This window comes from Caretta caretta, chromosome 7, assembly GCF_965140235.1.
Source record: "Caretta caretta isolate rCarCar2 chromosome 7, rCarCar1.hap1, whole genome shotgun sequence".
NCBI lineage: Eukaryota > Metazoa > Chordata > Testudines > Cheloniidae > Caretta > Caretta caretta.
In genome coordinates, this window is record NC_134212.1 from 18,041,106 (window position 1) to 18,064,448 (window position 23,343).

The following is a 23,343-nucleotide window of genomic DNA, read 5'->3' on the forward strand; positions in this document are numbered from 1 at the left end:
GGAGCCCAATATGCCATTAGCCTTCTTGGCAACAAGGGCACACTGTTGACTCATATCCAGCTTCTCATCCACTGTAATCCCCAGGTCCTTTTCTGCAGAACTGCCGCTCACGCAGTCGGTCCCCAGCCTGTAGCGGTGCATGGGATTCTTCCATCCTAAGTGCAGGACTCTGCACTTCTCCTTGTTGAACCTCATAAGATTTCTTTTGGCCCAATCCTCCAATTTGTCTAGGTCACTCTGGACCTTATCCCTACTCCCCAGTGTATCTACCTCTCCCCCCAGCTTAGTGTCATCTGCGAACTTGCTGAGGGTGCAATCCATCCCATCATCCAGATCATCAGCGAAGATGTTGAACAAACCCAGCCCCAGGACCAACCTCTGGAGCATGCTGCTTGATACCAGCTGCCAACTAGACATCGAGCCACTGATCACTACACGTTGAGCCCCATGATCTAGCCAGCTTCCTATCCACCTTATAGTCCATTCTTCCAATTCATACTTTTTTAACTTGCTGGCAAGAATACTGTGCGAGACAGTATCAAAAGCTTTGCTAAAGTCGAGGTATATAATGCCCATCACTTTCCCCATATCCACAGAGCCAGTTATCTCATCATAGAAAGCAATCAGGTTGGTCAGGTGAATCCATGTTGACTGTTCCTGATCACCTTCCACTCTACCAAATGCTTCAAAATGGATTCCTTGAGGACCTGCTCTGTGATTTTTCCGGGGACAGAGGTGAGGCTGCCCGGTCTGTAGTTCCCCAGATTCTCCTTCTTCCCTTTTTAAAAGATGGGCACTATATTTGCCTTTTTCCAGTCACCCGGGACCTCCTCCGATTACCATGAGTTTTCAAAGATAACGGCCAATAGCTCTGCAATCACATCAGCCAACTCTCTCAGCACCCTCGGATGCATTGCATCCAGCCCCATAGACTTCTGCATGTCCAGCTTTTCTAAATAGCCCTTAACCTGTTATTTCACCACTTAAGGCTGCTCACCTCCTCTCAATACTTTGCTGCCCAGTGCAGCAGTCTGGGAGCTGACCTTGTCAGTGAAGACCAAGGTAACAAAAGCATTGAGCACTTCAGCTTTTTCTACATCATCTGTCACTAGGTTGCCTCCCCCATTCAGTAAGGGTCCCACACTTTTCCTGATCACCTTCTTTGTTGCTAACATACCTATATAAACCCTTCTTGTTACCGTTCACATCCCTGGCTAGCCGCAACTCCAATTGTGCTATGGCCTTCCTGATTACATCCCTGCATGCTCGAGCAATATTTTTATATTCCTCCCTAGTCATCTGTCCAAGTTTCCACTTCCTGTAAGCTTCCTTTTTGTGTTTAAGATCACTGAAGATTTCTGTGTTAAGCCAAGCTGGTCGCCTGTCATATTTGCTATTCTTTCTACACATTGGGATGGTTTGTTCCAGCGCCCTCAATAAGGCTTCTTTAAAATACAGCTAACTCTTCTGGATTCCTTTCCCCCTCATATTAGCCTCCCAGGGGATCCTGCCCATCAGTTTCCTGTGGGAGTCAAAGTCCGCTTTTCTGAAGTTCAGGGTCTGTATTCTGCTGCTCTCCTTTCATCCTTTTGTCAGGATCCTGAACTTGACCATCTCATGGTCACTGCTGCCCAGGTTACCACCAACTTCTACTTCCTCTACCAATTCTTCCCTGATTGTGAGCAGCAGGTCAAGAGGAGCATGGCCCCTAGTTGGTTCTTCCAACACTTGCACCAGGAAGTTGTCCCCAACACTCTCCAAAAACGTCGTGGATTGTCTGTGCACTGCTCTATTGCTCTCCCAGCAGATATCAGGGCGATTGAAGTCCCCTTTGAGAACCAGGGCCTGTGATCTGGAAACTTCTGTTACTTGTCCGAAGAAAGCCCCATCTACCTCATCCTCCTGGTCTGGTGGTCTATAGCAGACACCCACCACGACATCACCTTTGTTGCTCCCACGTCTAAACTTAACCCAAAGACTCTCATCAGGCTTTTCTCCAGTTTCATATTGGAGCTCTGAGCAATCATACTCATCTTTTACATACAGTGCAACTTCCACATAGAAGATCTGCCTCTCTGTGCACGAACGAGGAATAGATTTTTTTTCTTAATAAATCAAATTATTCTAGAAAATAATCCAAATGGAGCCATGGTGGCAAAATGCCGATGAGCCCACCTTACCTTTTACGTCCAGTACCTGAACGCATCTGGCACCGCTTTTGCTGCTTTGCCCTGTGTCTGGCCCCACTGCCCGTAACACATCTCATCTGAAAATGAACCAGAGAAATAAAATATGCCCTCCCTGATACTAGAAACAACCATGTTTCAGATTTGTAAAAGCCAGATTTGTCTTGCACACTATCATTATGCTTTCTAACCACAACCCTGCTCAGTCAGGTTTCAGCAAAAAAAGAAGTTATGTTAGGTATGTGCTTTGCACAATTGTGATAAAGGAGATGGGGGATAGCTCCTTTTTGTGGACACCCAGCCAGCCAGTTGGCTATGGAATCCCTCTTGGTGGTGGTTCTCTACTTGCTTTACCTGAAAAGGGTTAACAAGCCCACAGGTGAAAGGAAAGGAGTGGGCACCTGACCAAAAGAGCCAATGGGAGGGCTAGAACTTTTTAAAATTGGGAAAAAACTTCCCTTTGTCTGTGTGTTGTTGTTCTCTGGGAAAGAGGGGAACAGAGAGCAGTTATGCTGTGAGAAGCTTCAAGCCACATATGAAAAATCATCAGATCATACCTAAAGATGGCTGATCTGAAACCCCAGAAATGTAAGCAAATTAGGGAATGTCTAGGAAGACGCAATTAGGGTTATTTCTTTTAATTTTTTAGTGGCTTGCGGACTCCTCTGTGCTAACCCCAGATGCTTTTGTTTTGCTTGTAACCTTTAAGTTGAACCTCAAGAGAGCAATCTTGATGCTTAATTTTTGTAATTGTTTCTTTTAAGATCTAACAAAAAGCCTAAGTTCCAAATGTATTTCCTTTCTTTTGGGGTTTAATAAAATTGACCTTTTTTAAGAACAGGATTGGATTTTTGTGTCCCTAAGAGGTTTGTGCATATGTTGTTTAATTAGCTGGTGGCAACAGCTGATTTCCTTTGTTTTTTTCTCAGCTCTTCCTGGGAAGGGGAGGTGAAAGGGCTTAAGGGTACGCCACAGGAAGGAATTCCCAAGTGTTCCTTTCTGGATTTTCAAAGGTTTGTGGTTTTTTTGCACTTGCGTGGTGGCAGCATCTACCCATCCAAGGTCAGAGAGAAGCTGTGACCTTGGGAGTTTAATACCAGCCTGGAGTGGCCAGTATTCATTTTTAAAATCCTTGTAGGCCCCCACCTTCTGTACTCAAAGTGCCAGAGTGGGGAGTCAGCCTTGACAACAATAATGTGGAAAATAGAAGGTTGATTAAATCTCAGTGCCTATGAAAGTGAGCTAAATAGGGGTCTGTTGGTCAGATTTACCACTGGTATAAATGGGCACAACTGCAATGAGATGAAATGTATTTTATATTATATACACATTTTTGCACCTATATTTGTGATTGTAATGATTAGCAAGCTGCTTTGCAGACACATTTTTTTAAAATCGGACTAGATTTAGCTAAATAGTATGCTCTTAGTGCTGTGAAGAACAATACGTTTTTTGTTGCTGGGAACCTTTAGGCAGGATGAGCAGATCAAAAAGAGGAGGCCAAATGCACAGCTGGGAACAACTCAGTGAGATTACTCTTGCGCTTAAAGTTAGGCATATGGCTTGCTGGATTGGGGACTCATTTCCACTGAGAAATTTCAAAGCTATGATCTGAGCAAATGTGTTGATGGTTTTACTGTATTGTATGTTTAGGATTCACACTCATTTGATTGCATGCAGAGTCAAATCTACTCTCAGACAAACCCAGTGTAATCCATAGGCTAAAGAGGAGGAAGGTATTACAACTCCTGAGGTTGCCTATCTACCTGAGTGGATTTCCAAATAAGATTATTTTCATTCATAAAGTCACAACACAGATTCTATATATGTGGATCCCTCGATGTCAATAGGAAGTTTGGGTGTACAAAGAAGGATCAGGCTTTTACTGTGCAAAGTTTAGAAGTAAACAATACTATCCTGCTGATTTACCACCCATACACTTATCCTGAATCCTCCCATTTTATAAGTACAGTAGCACTGCATTACTAGATAAGACATCTGTGAATGAAGCACCCAAATGAAAAGTAGGGAATTGGGGACTGTCTTGAAGAAGCCATAACTGCTACTTACCCTGCCTGCACCATGGCAAGCACTGCATTTGTGTCGGCCATGACCCTGGCATTTGTGGCATGCCTGAAATCAAAATGTTGCTCATGTATAAAGCTACCAAGATATTTCAAAAACACTAACATAGGATTATGCAATCATTTTACATCAAAAATACTTTCGTGATGGTATTTTACTCCCAATTGGACAGCATCAAATACAGTAAAACCTGTCTTAAAAGACTACTAAAGGAACCATCAATAGTATATTATTTAACCGAGGAGAATTTCTAATTAGACCTACCAGAAAAATGGAAAACATTTTCTATGCATACTTTTGCTGAATTTCTTTTTTTTTTTAAATCAAAAGTTTAGTTAAAAAATATTAAATTACCCATGGAGGTGCTCAAAAGAAGAGGGAAGTGTCATGAAAAAATATTGGAAATGTTTCTGCCAATTTTTGTCAGTATTAAAAAAAAGAAAGAGAGAGAGAAGGGAAAAATCACCCTACACCGCTGCTTATAAAGCTTAGAGCAAAATTTCTGCAAAACAAAAGAGTAGTAAAAAATAAATTATACCTATTTGCCCATCTGTTTATACAGATTGTGTGTGTGTGTGTGTGCGTGCACATATACAGACATTATCTTCATATGAAGATCCATAAGATAAAATTACAAAACTAACACTAAAATGTATTGAACTCTGCCATCCACAACCATAAATAATTCATTAGATCTTTGGAAGGCTCATCTAAACAAATGTGTCCTAATTAATAACATGCTTTGCCCTTGATTTTAACTAATCCATAGACTGAATTACCTTGACTAATGAAGAGTGAGGTACTCGGAACTTCTTTGTATCATCCTGAAACATTGGCGGAGCCTGGACCTTAATATCCCACAGCTGAGGAGAAGCGCCATTTTGTGGTCCATCTACCAAATTATCTGCAACGGGAAGAAAACCTTGTATAAACCTTGGTTGCACTTTGTCCTGCTGTATATGTGATTGGAAATGAGTCTGGTATCCTCCAGCCACTTCCCAATGGAACACCAACAAGCCCCACAAATGGCATTGCACTACAGGGTGCTCTTGTTGGTATTCTCAGCAAAGGACGAAGACTGAACTGCCTACTCGTTCTCTGGTGTACTTTTTTACTGACTCCTTCAACTGCCTCTCTCAGATCCCTAAGGTCCATCCTAGTCAGGGTTCAGGCACATTGTTCAAGGAGTGTAAGGGACTGTTATCTCTGCTGTTCCTCAAGCTGTACCTTTCTTCTAGATAAATAAAAGAAGTTCACTCTCTAGGGCTGTCAGTCTGAAATCTTTCACAGGCCCCACTGTATATCACGCTTTGCAGGAAGTTATTCCTATAGAGGCCATCTGCTTTTTCTAATGGAAATAATGTCATTGGCTTCCAAGACCCTTCACAAAAACCTCACAAAATGGGAATAAAATGAACCTAGATCTGTAAAGGAAAGTCTTCCATCCACAATGCTCTCTTCAAAGTCCCTCAGCTGCTTCATATAATAGGTCATGCCAATCACTTCAGCCAGAGTGTATTACTTCTCTTAGAAACCCATCACACCTCACCTTTGCAAGACAGACCTCATTATGTCCTTGATTTCTCACAAGCGGCTCTCTTTTTACTCATTAATTTTTTTCATTTATTCTTTTTATCACACATACCGTAATCTGACGAAATCCTCTTTAAACTAGTCAGGTGAAGCTTACTTTCTTGGTTTAAAGTCCCAAGTCTTAAAATACTGTAAACAGTTGATCAAGAGAACCCATGCAAAAAAATGAATTAAATCTGACTTTAAATTGAAATGAAATAGTTTTAAATGTTAAAATTAAGTTAATGATCTAAGCAGTGAATAGCAGAGCTGACACAGCTTCTTATCCTCCTGCTACAATATTCAGGCATTGCATGGGGTCTCTGAACAGATTCTGATTTTCACTGTGTACAATATGTACCCTATTATAGATGGGTACATATTGTACACAGTGAAACAAAATCCCAGTTCTGACTATCCTTCTCCTGAGCTTTGAGAGAGATCTGATCCATTTCCTCATCCAAACTTTTCATCTTAGGTCCATATCTTATAGGTACTAGTAGAGGATTGTCCTATGTGAGATGGTCTAGTGCAAGAGGAAGAATGTTCCAGTCATGTGGACACCATAGACTTCATCTGTGACCTTGAATAAATCACATATTCTCTCTTAGACCACATGGATACTTATTCGGGGGCGGCTAGCACATGTCAGCTCTCACTGCTGCCCATGCCACCTTGGCTATACTATTACTTTCAATGCACTAGTTCAGTGTTTCCCAAACTAGGGCCACTGCTTGTTCAGGGAAAGCCCCTGGCAGGCCGGGCCACTTTGTTTACCTGCTGCATCTGCAGGTTCAGCCGATCGCGGCTCCCATTGTCCACAGTTCGCCACTGCAGGCCAATGGGGGCTGTGGGGAGTGGCGCGGGCTGAGGGACGTACCTCAACATACCATTGGCCTGGAGCTACGAACCACGGCCAGCGGGAGCCATGACTGGCCGAACCTGCGGATGTGGCAGGTAAATAAACTGGCCCAGACCGCCAGGGGCTTTTCCTGAACAAAGGGCATCCCAAGTTTGGGAAACACTGCACTAGTTCAATGAGAGCTGGCATGAGTATGAGCTGGGAATCACACCCCTAGCTCCAAGTATACGCACAGCCTCAGTTATTCAAGCATTTCCTGTTTGTGTCATTTAAAATTGGTCATGTGGCAGTTACTCACTAGTAAAAGGTTGAAAAGTCCATTCACTTAGCCTTGATTCATGAAAGGTCTCCAGTCGATACTAGAAAAGAGAAATAAACATGCAATCAATTACTGTTAAGTGAAATTGTATTAAGCCACCATAGAATCATAGAATATTAGGGTTGGAAAAGACCTCAGAAGGTCATTTAGTCCAATCCCTTGCTCAAAGCAAGGTCAACACCAACTAAATCAGACCAACACCAATTAAATCAGACTGGAGAACTTTTCCATTTCAAGTTTTCACAATAAGTTGCTGGAAAAAGTCGGCAAGGACGTTCACTGAATCATTTGACCAAAGATAGAGCTCCATCAACTTATTTTTTTTTTTTTTAATTTAAAGAATTGGACTGGCAAATACAAATGGAAAGTCTTTTATTCATGGGATTCTGTTGCTTGTTTTCTCGGGAATGTTTAGATAACAATGTTTAGATAAAATGTTTGTTAATCCCAAAAGTTGAACAACCTAGTATAAATGGTTATTTGTCTGAAACAAAAGGTGCGGTATTTATGATTTCCTATTCATCCATTGTCATTTATTGTCTAATCTGAAAGGCTTCAGAAAACCCGCTGGGGAGCAGAAACAATACCATGTGACTTGGATGAACCATCAGTCAACACAAATGATGAAGAACTAACAGGCCATAGGCTTGATTCTGAATATTTAGTGAATTCTTCCAAATTACTAATGACCTCGCACCTCATAAGTCTTGTGTGAACAGAAAAAAGGGCTAGATTGGCAATAAATATTATTTTAGTGAGTTATTCAATAAACTCCATTGAGAACTCAACGAGTTTTGTCTATTGTGATATTTGGTGTCTTCTATTTCTCTTTTTAAAAGCTTTGAAGAGAGAAGTGCTCAATTATATATTAGAACTTGCTACAGCATAACATTTTGGTTCTATTTAACAGCTAGGCTCATCCCACTGTATCTGTATGAGAAAGTTGTGTGATCCAGTGTATATAATAAGGGTGGGTCTGTATTCTGAAATGCATTAATGCTAAATTCAATGGCAAACTGGCATTTTTGGAGCAGCACAAAATATATTTTAAAAACATAAAAGAACATACACAAAAGAACTTTGCTACAGAATGGAGGAAGGAGAGAAAGAGAGGGAGAGCTCCTCTTGAACTCACCTTAATAAATTCGTGATGTGGGTGACATAAAGAACCTAGATCAGTCAGTTTTCAGTTGAATTATACATTACAGTGAATAACTCTGGGAGAGTACACTGAGGATTACAATTTGTTCCCTGTGTTTGTGTGCGTAAACCAAGTACAGGTTAGCATATAGCTCCAGTTTTGCCTGGGAAAAGGCAGCAATTTTAGGGGTATTATGCCACAGACAAATTCCATAGGTCAGAAGGGAGGAGAAAATTTTCAGAAATCTTGTAGCATTTAGGTATTGCAGATGCTTGTGCTATAGAGAAAGATGGACTTTTTCACTTGTAGAAGGTTGAAAATAATTGTAAGGTGGGTTTTCCTTGGAAAATATTGATTTGAGCAATAGAATTCCATTTCAAGACAAATGAATTAAAAATATTTTATTTAATTAATAGATGATTCTTCATGGACCAGTATCACTTGACAGCTGGAAAATTATCCAAGCAACTTGGCCAAACATGGCCCAACCACTGGTTTTTCAGTTTCAGATCTGAATATACTCACTCTGTATACAGTCAGCTGTTTCAAATCCTGAATGACCAATTCTCCAGCAGCTTTATTGCCATAGCAGCATTTGGAATTGACAAAGCTGAGGAAGGCATTCCTGGCCATGTCTTCTGTCATTGTGGGAATCCTAAGGATTAACATTAAAATGATAAACTCTCAATTTTTAACCTTTTAAAGAAACAGCCATATCTATTTAGCATGTTTAACTCATGGCAGGAGAGAGAAGCCCATTTGAGAGAAGCCCAATCTTTGACACTAATCACTGCTGGCCTCAGCATCTTTTTAATTACAAACAAGTAAAAGACAAATCTATTTTTAAATTACCTGCAAAACTAAAAAGATCTCACTTTGCTCATTATTAGAAAAATGGATCTAATGCAAAAGTTTGAACCCCCACCGTAACGTCTGCTGGTCGGGATAAGAAAAATGCCAGATCTAAAACACCACTGGTGGCTTTTGCAAAATCAAAATCCGGCCTGTGATTTCGCCAGATCCAAACCAAAATGCAAACATCTTTCTTGTCCGATCTCTATACACACGTAGAAACTATAGATAATTTTACACATGAAGAGCAGCCATATGTTGAGTCTGGATTATTTTTATTTCAGGCTAATAGAAATGGCAACAACAAAAAGACTAATGTGCACATGAAGAGAGCATTATATGTGTCCTCTGTAACATGCTGCAACAGCTCTGCTCTGAGTGGCAACTGCCTCTGCAGACAGCAGCCGCCTAGAAACGTAAGGATGCAGTACACAATAGAAAGAGCATACCTACATATACAACTGAAATAGAATATGAATGACACGCTAGCATTCGCAATGGTAATAACTGATTCTTAAAGCCCTGCTCCTACTGCCTTCGGTAGTCAATGACTGCGAAGGTGCAAGACTGGGACCTAACATGCCCCCATTGTAACACTGAACGTTTTCCTTTTATATAGGCGGTACATTTCTCTAATGTAAAAATGCTCTTGCAAAGATGTACTGAAATACTGTAGAGTGGATGCTAATAGAGGAGCTCATCTCAGTGTTTGCTGTTTAGGGAATGCTTAAGCAAGCAATTCTTTTCTTAGGAGGCAATGATGACTGAATCTTCCCAGGTAAAGTAAGTTTTGCTAAGGATTTGTTGTGACCCGAGACAATATCCTTTAAGAATCTTTGCTGTCAGGATTGTGACAACTTATATTAAGAAGCCCCTTTTCAATAAAAAGGAAGAGCTAATATCACAAATCCTAAAATAATATGATGCTACAGGCAGTTATCAGAGAGCGCAAACGACCATTTTATAGGCTATTAGCCAGATAATTCTTGACAGGATAAATCACCCTTGCAGGCCTTCTGATCAGTAACATGGATGTCTGAAACATCCATGACACTTTGATTAGAGACTGGGGGCTAATAAATCATCCTTGTGTTCACGCTATCCAAAGGAAATTTAAAACACATCTGCTCTTAGCAAATATTCCTGAGCCTCTAGATCCCGTTTTATTTGGCTCAGATGTTTAATTTAATGAGTGTTTAGCAGATAACTATCAACTCACAACTCCTATGTTTCTTTATTACCTTTTTTGTCATTTCCAGGGTGTATTGAAAAGACATTCAGGAAGGTCCTAATGCCCTTCCCTCTCATAAAGACTGAGAAACAATCCCACTATACACCTAGACGAAATCTTTTTTGAGGCTCCCTCCACTCATTACACTATACTACAGTTCATTAAAATGCCGCTTTATCATTTGTGCTTTGCTTTTCTACTTTACTAGCAAATGGAAGGTTGTTTAAAAGGGTGAGGGCAGAGGCAAAGATGGAAGGCGCTAAGTTAAACACCTGGGGCTGCACGTTTAAGGTGAAATTCCCCTCAGAGCAGAGGGCTAGCCCAAAGTGCCACTTAATGAGGTGCATCCCCCCACTCACATGAGTGAGTCCATTCCCTCATGAGTAGTCCCAATGAGACGAGAGAGGGAAAGATGGCCTTGTGACTAAGGCATTGGTGGAGACTCAGGTCAGTGCCTAGCTCCGCTACAGACTTCCTGTCTGGCCTTGGGCAAATCATTTCATTTTTCTGTCAAATGAGGAGAAGAATGCTTTCTTCTTTCTCCCACCCTTTGTCTGGCTTGTCTATAAGGGCAGGAACTCTCTCTCTCATTATGTCATAGAAGATCATAGCCTTTCAGGGCTGGAAGGGACCTCAGGAGGCCATCTAGTCCAACCCCCTGCTCAAAGCAGGACCCAGCCCAATTTTTGCCCCAGATCCCTAAAGGGCCCCCTCAGGGATTGAACTCACAACCCTGGATTTAGCAGGCCAATGCTCAAACCACTGAGCGATCCCTCCCCCCCCCCCCCCATTCCCCTCCTAGATGACATTGTAATATTAATAATCATCAAAATACTACTCCTGGGGCATCAGGCTAGGGCCCTAGGTCACGTTAAGCAAATACAGCAGGAAAGGCAAGGATCTCACCTGTATTCGAGAAATATGGGCCTGTTTCTCTGTTCACTGAGCTTTCTCTGTAAGTCTGCAGGTGGTGGTAGGTTTTTTTCTCCTAAGGGAAACAATCAAAATATGAAATTAGTCTAAAATTTGACAGTAAAATCTTTTACTTTACAGAGGTTGCATGTTGCTATGAATTAGTAATGGTGGAACCTCCAAAAAGAGAGGAATTTAGATAAGGTCTCTGGAGTCTGGAGGCTTATCCAAAGTCTGCAAAGTAGGGTTGTTGGACTATATCCTCAGATGGTGTCAATCATCAAATCTCCAGTGATTTCTGTGGAACTATACTGACTTATGCCAGCTGAGGATCTGGCCCAGAATCTCTTGAATAGACTTTCTCATGAGGTTTCTAATCCTTTCTATTTTCCGGCAGGCCAGAGTTTGGGAAAGAAGGGCATTTTCTTTCAGAGCTTCAACAATTCTCGTTTTGGACCTGGCCAAAACTCAGCAGGGCAGAGGAATCAAAAATGAAAATAGTTGAGGAGAATGATGAATGTTGATCACTTTAAAAAAAAAAGTTTCAGTTTGAGTTTTGTCAAAGGCTTTTTCTTTGTGGTTTTTGAGAGTTTATGTAGCGATTGAACTTTATCCAAGCCAGCCAACTCCATTCATTCCAGTGGAGTTCCAGTAGCCTAATAATGCAGAAATATTAGATTGTAAAAGATTTACTAGTTAATTACTAGGCACTGTTAACCCCCAGCTCAACATCCAGCAGAGGGCTCCATAACCTCCCAAGCCTGGGAAAGAGAAGTGCAACCAGAGGTGGAATGGGCTAGGCTCAGGTGGAAGATGGAAGCTGTTGTCAGTAGGAGTAACAGCAAACCAAACACAATAACCTGGGAGCTGGCAGTGGATGGAGGTAGCCTGGGAGGTGGAGGTGGCCTGAGAGCTGGACAGAGATGCACCTTCTTGCTGGCAGAGGACCAGCAGGAGGATACAGGGCAGTAGCTTGCAGGGAAGACAGTGTGCAGAGTTTTCATGGGGTCCTTATGACCTTGTATTCACCTATGCTAGGTTTATCTTTTTTTGTTGTAATACTGAAAGACATTGTGGCTCGGGTGTTTGCACATCTTTCTGCTGACAGGCCTAGTAAAGAAATCTTCTGTGACTCAAAGCATGCAAATGTTTTGAGGAACCCACTGAGCCTAAAGAACCTAATCTTTGAAGCCTTGGAGACACCCAGCATGCTACCAAGTGTCTGTGGGACTGGTGCACCCCAGCACTCGCAGCAACATCTTGCAGTGGGACCGGGTTACGGTATTTAACCACAATCCAGAAATATTTAACACTGTGGCATAGATAGGTAGCAGAGTGTGTTCATGCTCCTTTCTCTAGGGATTTCCAACCCAGTCCTGATTAGGTCCTAAGTGAACATTAGTGTACTGATCTCATCCAAGCCCCACTCACATAACAAAGCTGCCGCACATGTTGGCATGAACAGCTGCCTTTGCTCAAGAGTGGCCTGGGACCACAGAAGCAAAAGTTTTCACACCAGAACAGAAACTTTTAGGAAAGAGTCATGAGGGAGCTTGCATGGCTCTTGCTTGGATAAAGCCAGGGCAATTAATCCCTCACTTTCACAGAACCAAATTCACATACAGATTGTAATTAAAGAGAAACTGTCAATGCTGCCCATATACCCCCATCTCGGAGAGTCCATTCATATCCGTCCAGTTGTTCTAGAAGATCTGCAGGGGGTGCTAGTGGACTTTCAGGCTCTGATTCCAGATCCAGGGTAGCTAGTGTAGAAATAAGGAACACTGCGTGATAAATAAAATGGAATAATCACTTACTGTGCTACAGTTTTACTGGTGTCTGTTCAGCAACATCAACAATTGGCATTATATTTGAGGGGGGTAGGGTTTGCTGTGATCTCTCCATTTTTATCTTTGCAATCTCCCTTTGCCCTGCCTCCTGTGAGCTCAGTCTCCAGGCTGGGGATGGAACAACTCTCCCAAATTACACATTTGCAGAAATGCAACTGATGCTGTCTAATCGTTAGAGCTGGGGTTGGATTCATGGGTTCTATTCCTATCGTTCCAATGAATCGTTGACCTTGGGCAAATTGTTTAACTTTGCCTTAATTCCCCCATCTGTAAATGGGGTACAATAATGCTTGCCTTTTCAGCATAGATATCTTAATGTAAATGGAACAGGAGTACTTGTGGCACCTTAGAGACTAACCAATTTATTTGAGCATAAGCTTTCGTGAGCTACAGCTCACTTCATCGGATGCATAGAATGGAACATATAGTAACATATATATACACATACAGATAAGTTGGAAGTTACCATACAAACTGTGAGAGGCTAATTAGTTAAGATGAGCTATTATCAGCAGGAGAAAAAAACCTTTTTGTAGTGATAATCAAGATGGCCCATTTAGACAGTTGACAAGAAGGTGTGAGGATACTTAACATAGGGAAATAGATTCAATATGTGTAATGACCCAGCCACTCCCAGTCTCTATTCAAACCCAAGTTAATGCCACAAGTACTCCTGTTCTTTTTGTGGATACAGACTAACACAGCTGCTACTCTGAAACCTGTCATTAATGTAAATGCTTTCAGATCCTCAGATGAAAGTTATTGAATACAAACAAAATCATTTCTACTCATAAAGTATTTGTCCTGTTGGTTATAATGAAAACGATGAAAATACTACCACTGTGATTTAATAATAATATTTGATGTAATTAAAACATTCCACAAACTAAAGGATCATATTAATTTTCAGCAGTACTTCTTTAGGGAAATGGCTGCTGACTTAACTTTTTAAGCAAAAAACAAACAAACTTGTAACTAATATCGGATATTAGAATTTAGGTCCTGATTCTGCAGATACTTATGCACATTCTTAGCTTTATACACACATCACTTTAATGGGACTATTCATACTTGTAATGTTAAACATGAGCATGCAGAATTAGGACCTTACAGAAGTATTCCTGTAAATACCAGTTTTCCAGAGGTTGGACTTCTCTATTTAGTAACTGGATAAGAAAATATGAATGAGAATTTCAAATTGCCCAAGGCATTTAGGCCCATTAAAGATAATGAAAGCTGAGTGTCCAAACCCCCTAGTTATCTTAGAAATCTCACCCTTTGTTTTTAGTAATAGTAACGCTGGTAACTAGCAGTTGCTTCTATAAAATTTTGCCACACTTTAAACTATTTTAATCCTAATCTTGGGACACCAGATGTTTGTTTCTTTATGTGCTGCTCTAAAAATACTCCCCTTACTGAGCTATAACAATTGGTACTCCTGATTCTTCATCCAGAAACAATCTCTTATTAACTAGCCTTCCATCCAGTGACCTTTCCCATCATATGAGAGTGGTCTGCACCATGAAGAAAATTCAGTTAATAAAAGAAAACAAAGACACACGTGGAAGAGCCAGGAAATGTCATCTGCTAACAATGTACAATTCAAACGACATAAAGAATGGCTCAGTGCAGTCATCCATCAATTTGATTTACTTGACTTTTCTTCTGAGACCATTCTCAATTCTTCAGAGAGCCTAAATTAACCTCTTCATTATTTTACCTATGAAAATAAGAAACTATATGCTTCAGTAGAAATGTCACCTTTCTTGTGCAGGAGAAGACAAGGTTGTCCTTGTACTGAAGGAGTGAAGATGTCAGCCTAATGTTGAGAGATAAACAGTACAGGACACTTTCTTTTTAAAAAAATCCAATGTTGCTTTCAGTATAATTATTTTGGTCATGTCCAGAGCAAATTCAAAGTGTTTTTATTTAAGGCAATGAGCAAAGCATCTCTAGAGTAGTAGATTAGATCACAGATTATATTAGTCTATTTATGCATTTCTAAAGTCCCTGGAGTCAGAGTTTGGTTTTGAAAATTTAAAATCAAGGGGTAGTCCGAGAATTCTGATCTTGGTCCCATTTTATCTGCACTTCCAATGTCCAGGGATAGGGAAAGGTGTTGGATAAATACTTCCAGTTTTGCCCCATCTCTGTGTTCAAAAGAAATTATCTGCTGAAAAAAGAGATTTGGAGAACTTACACCTATCTATGGACGGTTCACCTCTGGATAATATGAGAATTATTAATGTTACAGTAGTGACTAGAGACCCAATGGACTTTGAAGGCTCATTGTGCTAGATCCCATACAAATAGATACTTACCGACAATACTTGCCCCACAGAGCTTTCCAGCTACAAGACAGACAAAGGATGAGCATGGAAACAGAGGCTCCGAGAGGCTGAAATGACTTGCCAGAGGCCACACAGTAGGTCAGTGACAGACCCAGGAATTAGGGCCCATATTAGTTGATGCCTACTCACTCACAGCCTCTCTACAAGTTCAGTTTCCACGATATTTCTGCTGAGATTCCCACTAATGATTTGAACAGCTGTCCACTATGAACTAGACCAGGGGTGGCCAACCTGTGGCTCCGGAGCCACGTGCGGCTCTTCAGAAGTCAATATTCGGCTCCTTGTATAGGCCCCGACTCCGGGGCTGGAGCTACAGACGCCAACTTTCCAATGTGCCGGGGGGTGCTCACTGCTCAACCCCTGGCTCTGCACAGGGTCCTGCCTCCACTCCACCCCTTCCCGCCTCCTCCCCTGAGCTTGCCATGCCCTCACTGCTTCCCCTCGCCCCCAGAGCCTCCTGCACGCCATGGAAAAGGTGATCAGAAGGTGTGGGGAGGGAGTGGGGGGCGCTGATTGGCAGGGCTGCCAGTGGGCAGGAGGCATTGGGAGCCGGGGGAGGGGTGGAAGCTGATGGGGAGCTGCTGACCTATTACTGTGGCTCTTTGGCAATGTACATCGGTAAATTCTGGCTCCTTTTCAGGTTCAGGTTGGCCACCCCTGGACTAGACTGCGATAACCAACCCAATTCACCAACTCATATCACGTACCAGTGGAACTCACTTAGGCCATGATGGCCACAAGAAATCAGTCAATTTTATAAATTTGTCTCATTCGGAGAACTAAAAACCCTTTATAAACATTCTTTGAGACTGACATCACCCTTGTGTGGTAGGTGTGCATTAGGTACATTTTATAGAGGCATAAACTGAGAGTCAGTGGTTTACCGATGGGCACTGTCAATGCAGACACAAGAACCCAAGTGTCCTTACCCCTAGAACCCTGTTAACCATTACACCACAATCTCTGCCGATATTTTTGATTTCTAAATCACACTGTACTTATAAAAAATCTAGCTCTGCATGTTCTTAAGAGTACCGAAATGTTTATTTTTAATGGGCTAAAGTTAAAAATAGCCCAGCAATTTTAAGTAACTTATTTACAACAAAAATTGAGCTGAGAATATGTGTTCCAAATTCCAGCTCCATGCCAATGTTTTCAATGGCTGAGTTATAAATATCCTGAATTTGGAGCATATAAATCACCAACAGACTTTTTCCTGTTGCTGGATATCACAATAATATATAAACACATGTATTGCTGTACTTTAGAATAACAATGAGAAGTGCTGAGAAGCACTTTGACCAAAGCCAGGAAATTGAGAGTGTAGGTTGTTACTCATCAGTTGTGCCTTAGGTATTTCAGTTTGCAGCATGTTCTTGTATTGTACGTTAGAGATCTAATCCTGCACCCATTGAAGTCAGTGGCAAAATTCCCATTGACTTCAGCAATGCATGGAAGCACATGGTGACACCAATTTGGAAGTGCCCATGCCCCAGAATTCCATCCACAGACCATATGTGTGTATGGATGGACCTCCAGAATGCAGAGCTCATCTTCGGGTAGATGCTTTCCAGTGTGGCCACCCCAAATTCAAAAGCATGTTTGTCTGAGCTGTCATCAAATAGAATAATTTCTCAATGGAAACACCATAATTTTATGATGAAACTAAGGTTACAGGAGTGTGATTTTTTTTCCAGCAAACTCCAACGGGGCAGGTCCGTTGGGTTTGAGTTTCTGGCTAAGCGAAACTATTGTATGCCCTATCCTATACTGTTACATTCTTACACTTTCTGTGATATCTCGGTCATTTGTTTTTCAGACTTTGGGGGTCTATAACTAGACTGCAAAACCAACGCCCCATCCCTTCCATGGAGCAATATGGAAGCGCAGAGTGGTTGGGACTGGCTGGTTAAGAATCCACAATGTAGATATGAGTGGATGAGTGATAGGCACGTATAAAATAAATGACCAAATACATTTTTCCCCTATCATAAAATACACAGAACTTTGTCATCTCTTATTTTCTCACCTTTCTTTTGTGCCATTCAGTACACAAAAAGAATTTATATATTTTTACTGGAAACGGAGAAAGTGATGTTTGGACAAAACTTAAAAATGGTTTGGAAGAATTCTGGAATTACAGCCGGTTTAAATCTGTCATCCTTTCCCTACATATAAAAGAATATTTGTGGGAAAGTTTATCCATAATCGGCAGGAATTACATATTGAGAATTTTTTTTTCCTTTTGATGAGAAAGGAAAGGTTTAAAGCTAGAAGTAAATGGTGTCAATGCATTTATATGACACTCATAATATATTGGGATGATCATTTTCTTTTTTCAATTGTAATCTGCTTATAATGATGCCCATTTTCTTGATGTGCAATTGTTTTAACGGATACTTGTAATAATATATGTTATTGCAGGGTCTGATCTAAAGCCCTTTGGAGTCAATGGAAAGACTCCCGTTGTTTTCAATGACTTTGGATCAACCCTTTCCAAACAACATCTAGCCAATCTCACTCATTAGAAAAATATAGCATTCAAACATAATTATTTCTCACAACACCTGAGGAAAGCATCATTTAAACCCAGTTCACCCTGTATCATTTCACCTATTTCTGAACTCTCTTTCTAGCAGTTAGTCAGACCTGGTGTTGAGTGCTTTAGATAGAGATTAATATCTCATTTTTCTCTTGATTTAACAATACTTCATGTAGCATCATTATTTCTCCCTACAATAATCAAGACTTTCATTCATGAATTAAACATCAGAACTCAATGACATTTCAGCAGTATTAGTGACAGCAGTGTATCATTGGGGCCCCTTGAAATGGGCGTCTCTTCTTGGACTGTATTATAATCTCTTTAAAAAGGTGCAGACAAAGGTTTAAGATCAAGGATCCTTTATCATAGATGTCTAAATTACACAGCATTTTATTAGAAGACATAAATGTCCCTGTTCAATTCTTGCTATAGTAGTAGAATTCAAAAACCCTCTGTTTATTAAAAACAAAACTGTGATGTAAAACTACTATGGAACTCTAGTTATGGAAGATGATTTTAAGGGCCTGATCCATTGAATGCAATTGGAGTTTTCCACTGATTTCAGTGGACTTTGGATCAGACCCTAAATTTGAACTGAACATCTTCAGCTGTCCAGAGAGGTGTATTTAAGGAATGCATTGACAGCGGCCACGTTTTCACAGACAATGGGAGGAAGCATGCATGTATTTACTGTGGGCCTTTTCAGTGCTGGAAACATACTGTTGTTCGGTGGGTGGCCTGAAAGAAAAGCCTATAACTATCTTTAAGCATGCATTATAACAAAATAGGAAAACAAAGTATTAGAGAATACTAATACTCTCTTCAGGACATGGGCTATATTTCCTTTAGTTTTACTTACTGTCATCTTCATTCTGTTCATGGTCCATTTTCAAGGGTTAGGAGGCAAAGAGGATTTTCTAATCCCAATTTCCACCATGGAATGCATTGTTTTCTGAGCATTCTGTGTTCATAGTAGCTAAAGCCCATCCCCTCCAGCCACTCCCACCTCACAAACAATTCAAAGGTCAGAATTAAAGTGAAAGCTGACGCAAAAGTGAGTGATGAAAATACAAGCCAAACAAATTCATGAGTGTCACGTTCCCCTCCCAGAGCAAAATCCATAAGAGGGGACAAAATGTTTAGAAAGACTAACACACAGGGTCAGATTACTCAATGGGCCCTTCAGGTCAGCTAGCCTGACATAAGGGGGCTGTAGAGTAGGTGATAAGTCCCCCTACACATCATATTCCCATCTGTCCCTCTTCTCCATCCAGTAATATGAGAAAGGTAGTTCTTTCATTGTGGGTTTAAACGTGATCATGGGCTTTATTCCTTTTATTCACCACCCAAAATACAGATGTACTGTTTTATATGTATGTAACAAATACCTTCCTGTTATGGGACTTTGTCTTTTTTTTCCCTTTTCACCTATTTTGCTGTCACTAGAAGTTTTTGTATCTGATGTTGGGTATTTTCTGCTGTTGTGTATGATTATGATTGCTAAATACATGCCAGCTAGAGACCAGAGCTTTTGGCAGACTTAAGCAATGATCAGAATCCTCCATTCATTGCTCTTCAGTTAGCCAGACTTGTATATATGTGAATCCTGTACATTACTACAACTCAAATTAGGATACTTGTGGCCCCTAGTGAATACTGTAGCTATACCAAATGAGCTAATAAATATTCTGTGCCAAGCTATGCTAAGCTTTCCCAACTCCCTCTTGTGTACCTTACATCCCTTTCTTTTTGTTCTCTGATTCCACAAACATAATTCCTTTTAGAACTTCAACCTTCATCCAAAAAAACTAACTGAACTGTACTATTTGCAGACAGCATTCCTTTGGTAATATGTGTGCTCTCTAATGTTATCCATCGTTTCTATGAGCTGAAATATCAGGAACAGATTGATATGGTTAAGGATAATAAGCCATTGCCTGTCTGGGAAAACAGTTAACGAGATACTTTGGCCAGGTAGCTGATGATTATCATAAATTAAGAAACCAACCTATTCTTGAATTTTTTTGTTATTTATATGCTATTTCCATCTTGCACGTGTATTTATATATGTTTTGTTTCATTATTGTTTATATTTTATAGAAAAAGAAAAAATGTGAAGTTTTTTAAAAAAAGAATTGAATGGAGGATATGTTGTTACTAGCCAATTTTTCAGTGCCTTACTTATTAGTTCATGTGGCCAAAAGGTTAATATCCAATGATATTCAAATATTTGATTCATTAGGGGCCTGATTCTGTGTCATCCTTATGTAGGTATGAAGCACGTGTGAGAGAGAGAGGCTGTAGGAGCCTTTCTCTAGAGCTGGTCAAATTTTGGATTTTTGTTTTCACTTTAATCCATCACAATGTCAAATGTTGACCAAAAAAGAATCTTTGGGCGAAAAGTTCCTTCCATCCCTTTTTTCAACTGCTATAGACCTGGTCAAAATTTTCCAAATGGCAACATTTCACTGAAAAATTTTGACAGAAAAAAAAAAGACATGAATTTTTTATGAAAATATCCTTTTGCATGGACTGCATAACGGACGAGCAAAATTGCAGGCATGATGCTTATACTTAGATTGGGTGTTCTCTGGGGCAGGCACTGTCTTTTTGTTCTGTGTTTGTATAGTGCCTAGCACAGTGCGGTCTGGTTCACGATTGCGGCTCCTAGGTGCTGCTGCAAGACAAATACATCATAATCCTCATCAACAGCAACTGGGAATCAGTAAGGACCTTATAAACTGTGAGAAGTGGAGAATACTTGTAGTGTAGTGTTCCCTGGCCACACCACTGGCATGCCCTGATCCATGCCTTATGTCAGGTCTGGGTGCACAGCTGGTGTATAATTTTCACTCCAGTACTTCACCAGCCAGGAAGGCTCCCTACATAAGAGATTTTGGGGGAGCCACCTACACATACTTTAAGGCCTGTTGACGCTGTCAGAGTTGTATAAACTGACAATGTAACTCAGAATGAGTCCCTATTATAGCTCCAAAACCTTTATACATTTTAGTCCATACTGACATTGCTTTCAGGTCATCAAGGAAGAGAGTTTACATTCTACTGCTAGCTGCAGTCAGCAGGAGCACGTGAGCTGAATCTCCCCCTCTTTCCAACAGAGAGGGGGTGGCTAACAAAGCGTTCTGAGTGAGGGCACCAGGACTCTGGAACTTGCTCCCCTTCTTAGTCCAAAATAGTCTGAATTTGGTAACTAGTGACATCTCTTTGATAGGGCTTTTGGAGAGGGCTGAGAGTATGGGTCCCTCAACGACTGAGTGGGGAAAGGAGTCTCTGTAAGTGTCTGGGTGGCTGAGTTCTTGTCTGAATTGATAATTTAATGCAGCTGAAATGTAATTGTTAATGGAGTTTTTAGAGCACTTACAGCCTTAGCTAGGAATTTTTTGGCTATTATTTAAATCAGATTTTTTTTAAAAAATCTAAAAATACCAACCACCATGGGACAGTGCTGATAAGCACTGAGCTAAACTGTGGCATAGAGCCACACCTCTGAGAGGAATAAATTAACAGCATGTATTAATAGCAATGAATAAATCCACTAGCCCCAGTGCTAAGCATTATTACTGCCAGTGAGAGTTGGTGGTGGTCATTAAATGCTGTCAGTGTGCTAGATGTGGTTGTTATTACACTAGAATTTCAACCTGAGAAGCTGTGATTCATTAAATACCTTCAAGATTAAAGTAAATGGCTCTTAATGATCAAGCTAGACTTCATGTTGCTGTTAATTTTTACTCTTTAACTAAAAGCTTCAGGCATCCTGAACAGACTCTAAGGCCCTAATCTTGCAATGAGAGCTGCATGGGTGAACCCCCACTGAAATTACTGGGGCTCCTGGGTCTGCCTGGGTAGGGCAATTTGCATGATCAGGACCTAAATATGCTGCTTAAAAACCTGTTTTTTTTTCCTTTCCTCCGTCTGTCCCTTCCATTTTATGTGAAAAGGCCTAGAGGCTGTCCTGATGTGTTCATAACTGTTCTCTTTCCATCTAAGTCAGACCTGTCTTAATAAAAGTCTAATTGTCCTAATAAAACTTAATAGAACTTGATGGTCACATCTTTTCTGGGGTCTCTGATCTTTTCCACCACTGTGTCTGTGCTATACCACATTGAGGCATGACTAGATTACAGTGCTTTGCTGCATTTCATCATCCAAGTGAAAGCCAGAGGGTCTGAGAACTTCTTTGGTGAAGTTCATCTTTTAAAACTATGGAACAGTCTGATATAAGCGGGACAAGGCACGGAGGCACTGAGTCCTCCTAAGGGTTATTATAATTTGTGACTGCATTTACTACCCTTGAAAGTGGAGGTTTTTATAGAAATGATTATATATTGTGCAACCCTTCTCCTCATGTTGCAGCTTCAGATGGAGGAGGCTGGTAGTATGGTTTGGATATATGGTTAATACAGATAGGCCCCATCTATACTGCAAACCAAACTGTGTTGTTTAACAGTCGGGATCACCAGTGTGTAACTGGAGCCTCTGGCACTGTTATTTTTGTAGCGTAAATGGGACCAAAGAGAGAGAAAAATTCCATCCAACTCAATAGTATATTGGTGCTGAATCCTAAAAAGAGTGTTTAAATGTCACTGTTAATTAATTTACTGCTGGTTACTGTAGTAGAAACTTCCAAAAACTCTGGGATTGTTGGCAGAAATTAAGTTTTGGGTGTGGCTTGAGTAGAATCCCATTACAATGCATTTGTTCCCGAACCCTGAGGGGACTAGAAGACCTAAGATCTGGTGGAAAAGATAGCAAGACCAAGTGAAGAGAAACCGGAATGAATGAACTGGAGACACTCATTGAGTTTGTGCTATTTTGCTAAATTCACTCCCGTTACAACTCTCACTTCCCTTTACCAGTGAGTAGACCAGGCCGAGGGTTTCAAATATTGCAATTGGAATTTTAAAAAAGCAAAATAAAATAAAATAAAACATAATATAAAAAATGGAGTAACCTTCTTATAGCATTTTTTTCTGGCCCACCTGTAAAGAGGGGTCACACTGGTCCCCATTTTTAAATGTCAAGACTTAAAAAGAAAGTCACAACATGTTTTAAAATGCTGGATTTCCCCCCACATTTTTTGACCAGCCTTGGTAGAGAAAGCAAGTGAGCTGGTCACACAGTCTCAGTTCAGGCTAACAGGACTTATGTGAACAGTGACCTTTTCCTTACTCTTAAGATGCTTATTTTACAATTCTATGTGTTCATGGTATCAGTAACATTATTGTCTATACCTATGTGAATGTATATTGTACTGGGTCTTCCCTCCCAATCGAGGAACTCTGGAATTAGCATGTTATTTCTCTTTGTCAGGAATACATGTAAAAGAGACACCTTTATAGCTATAGTTGCTGCATGTACCAGCTATATAGCTGATCTTATTTCCTGTTAGCTAGTCACATTTTTAGAGGCCTTATAG

At 40.6% G+C, this 23,343-nt stretch overlaps 1 protein-coding gene across 3 annotated transcripts in view; it reads right to left on the reverse strand.

The window, feature by feature from the left end:
• The window catches only part of SSUH2 (ssu-2 homolog), a 33,239-nt gene extending 14,368 nt beyond the window's left edge, over positions 1-18,871 (reverse strand). The window contains exons 1-8 of one of the 3 annotated variants that reach the window (XM_048859051.2): positions 18,766-18,871; positions 12,825-12,944; positions 11,155-11,236; positions 8,691-8,820; positions 7,004-7,064; positions 5,051-5,175; positions 4,257-4,319; positions 2,181-2,266 (exon numbers count right to left, since the gene is read on the reverse strand). In XM_048859051.2, coding sequence (XP_048715008.2) covers positions 2,181-2,266; positions 4,257-4,319; positions 5,051-5,175; positions 7,004-7,064; positions 8,691-8,820; positions 11,155-11,236; positions 12,825-12,944; positions 18,766-18,793 — 695 coding nt within the window. In that variant the 5' untranslated portion in view covers positions 18,794-18,871. The remainder of the gene's footprint in view (positions 1-2,180; positions 2,267-4,256; positions 4,320-5,050; positions 5,176-7,003; positions 7,065-8,690; positions 8,821-11,154; positions 11,237-12,824; positions 12,945-18,765) is intronic. The other 2 variants (XM_048859052.2, XM_048859054.2) reach the window with 2 other exon arrangements.
• Positions 18,872-23,343: the final 4,472 nt, after the last annotated feature.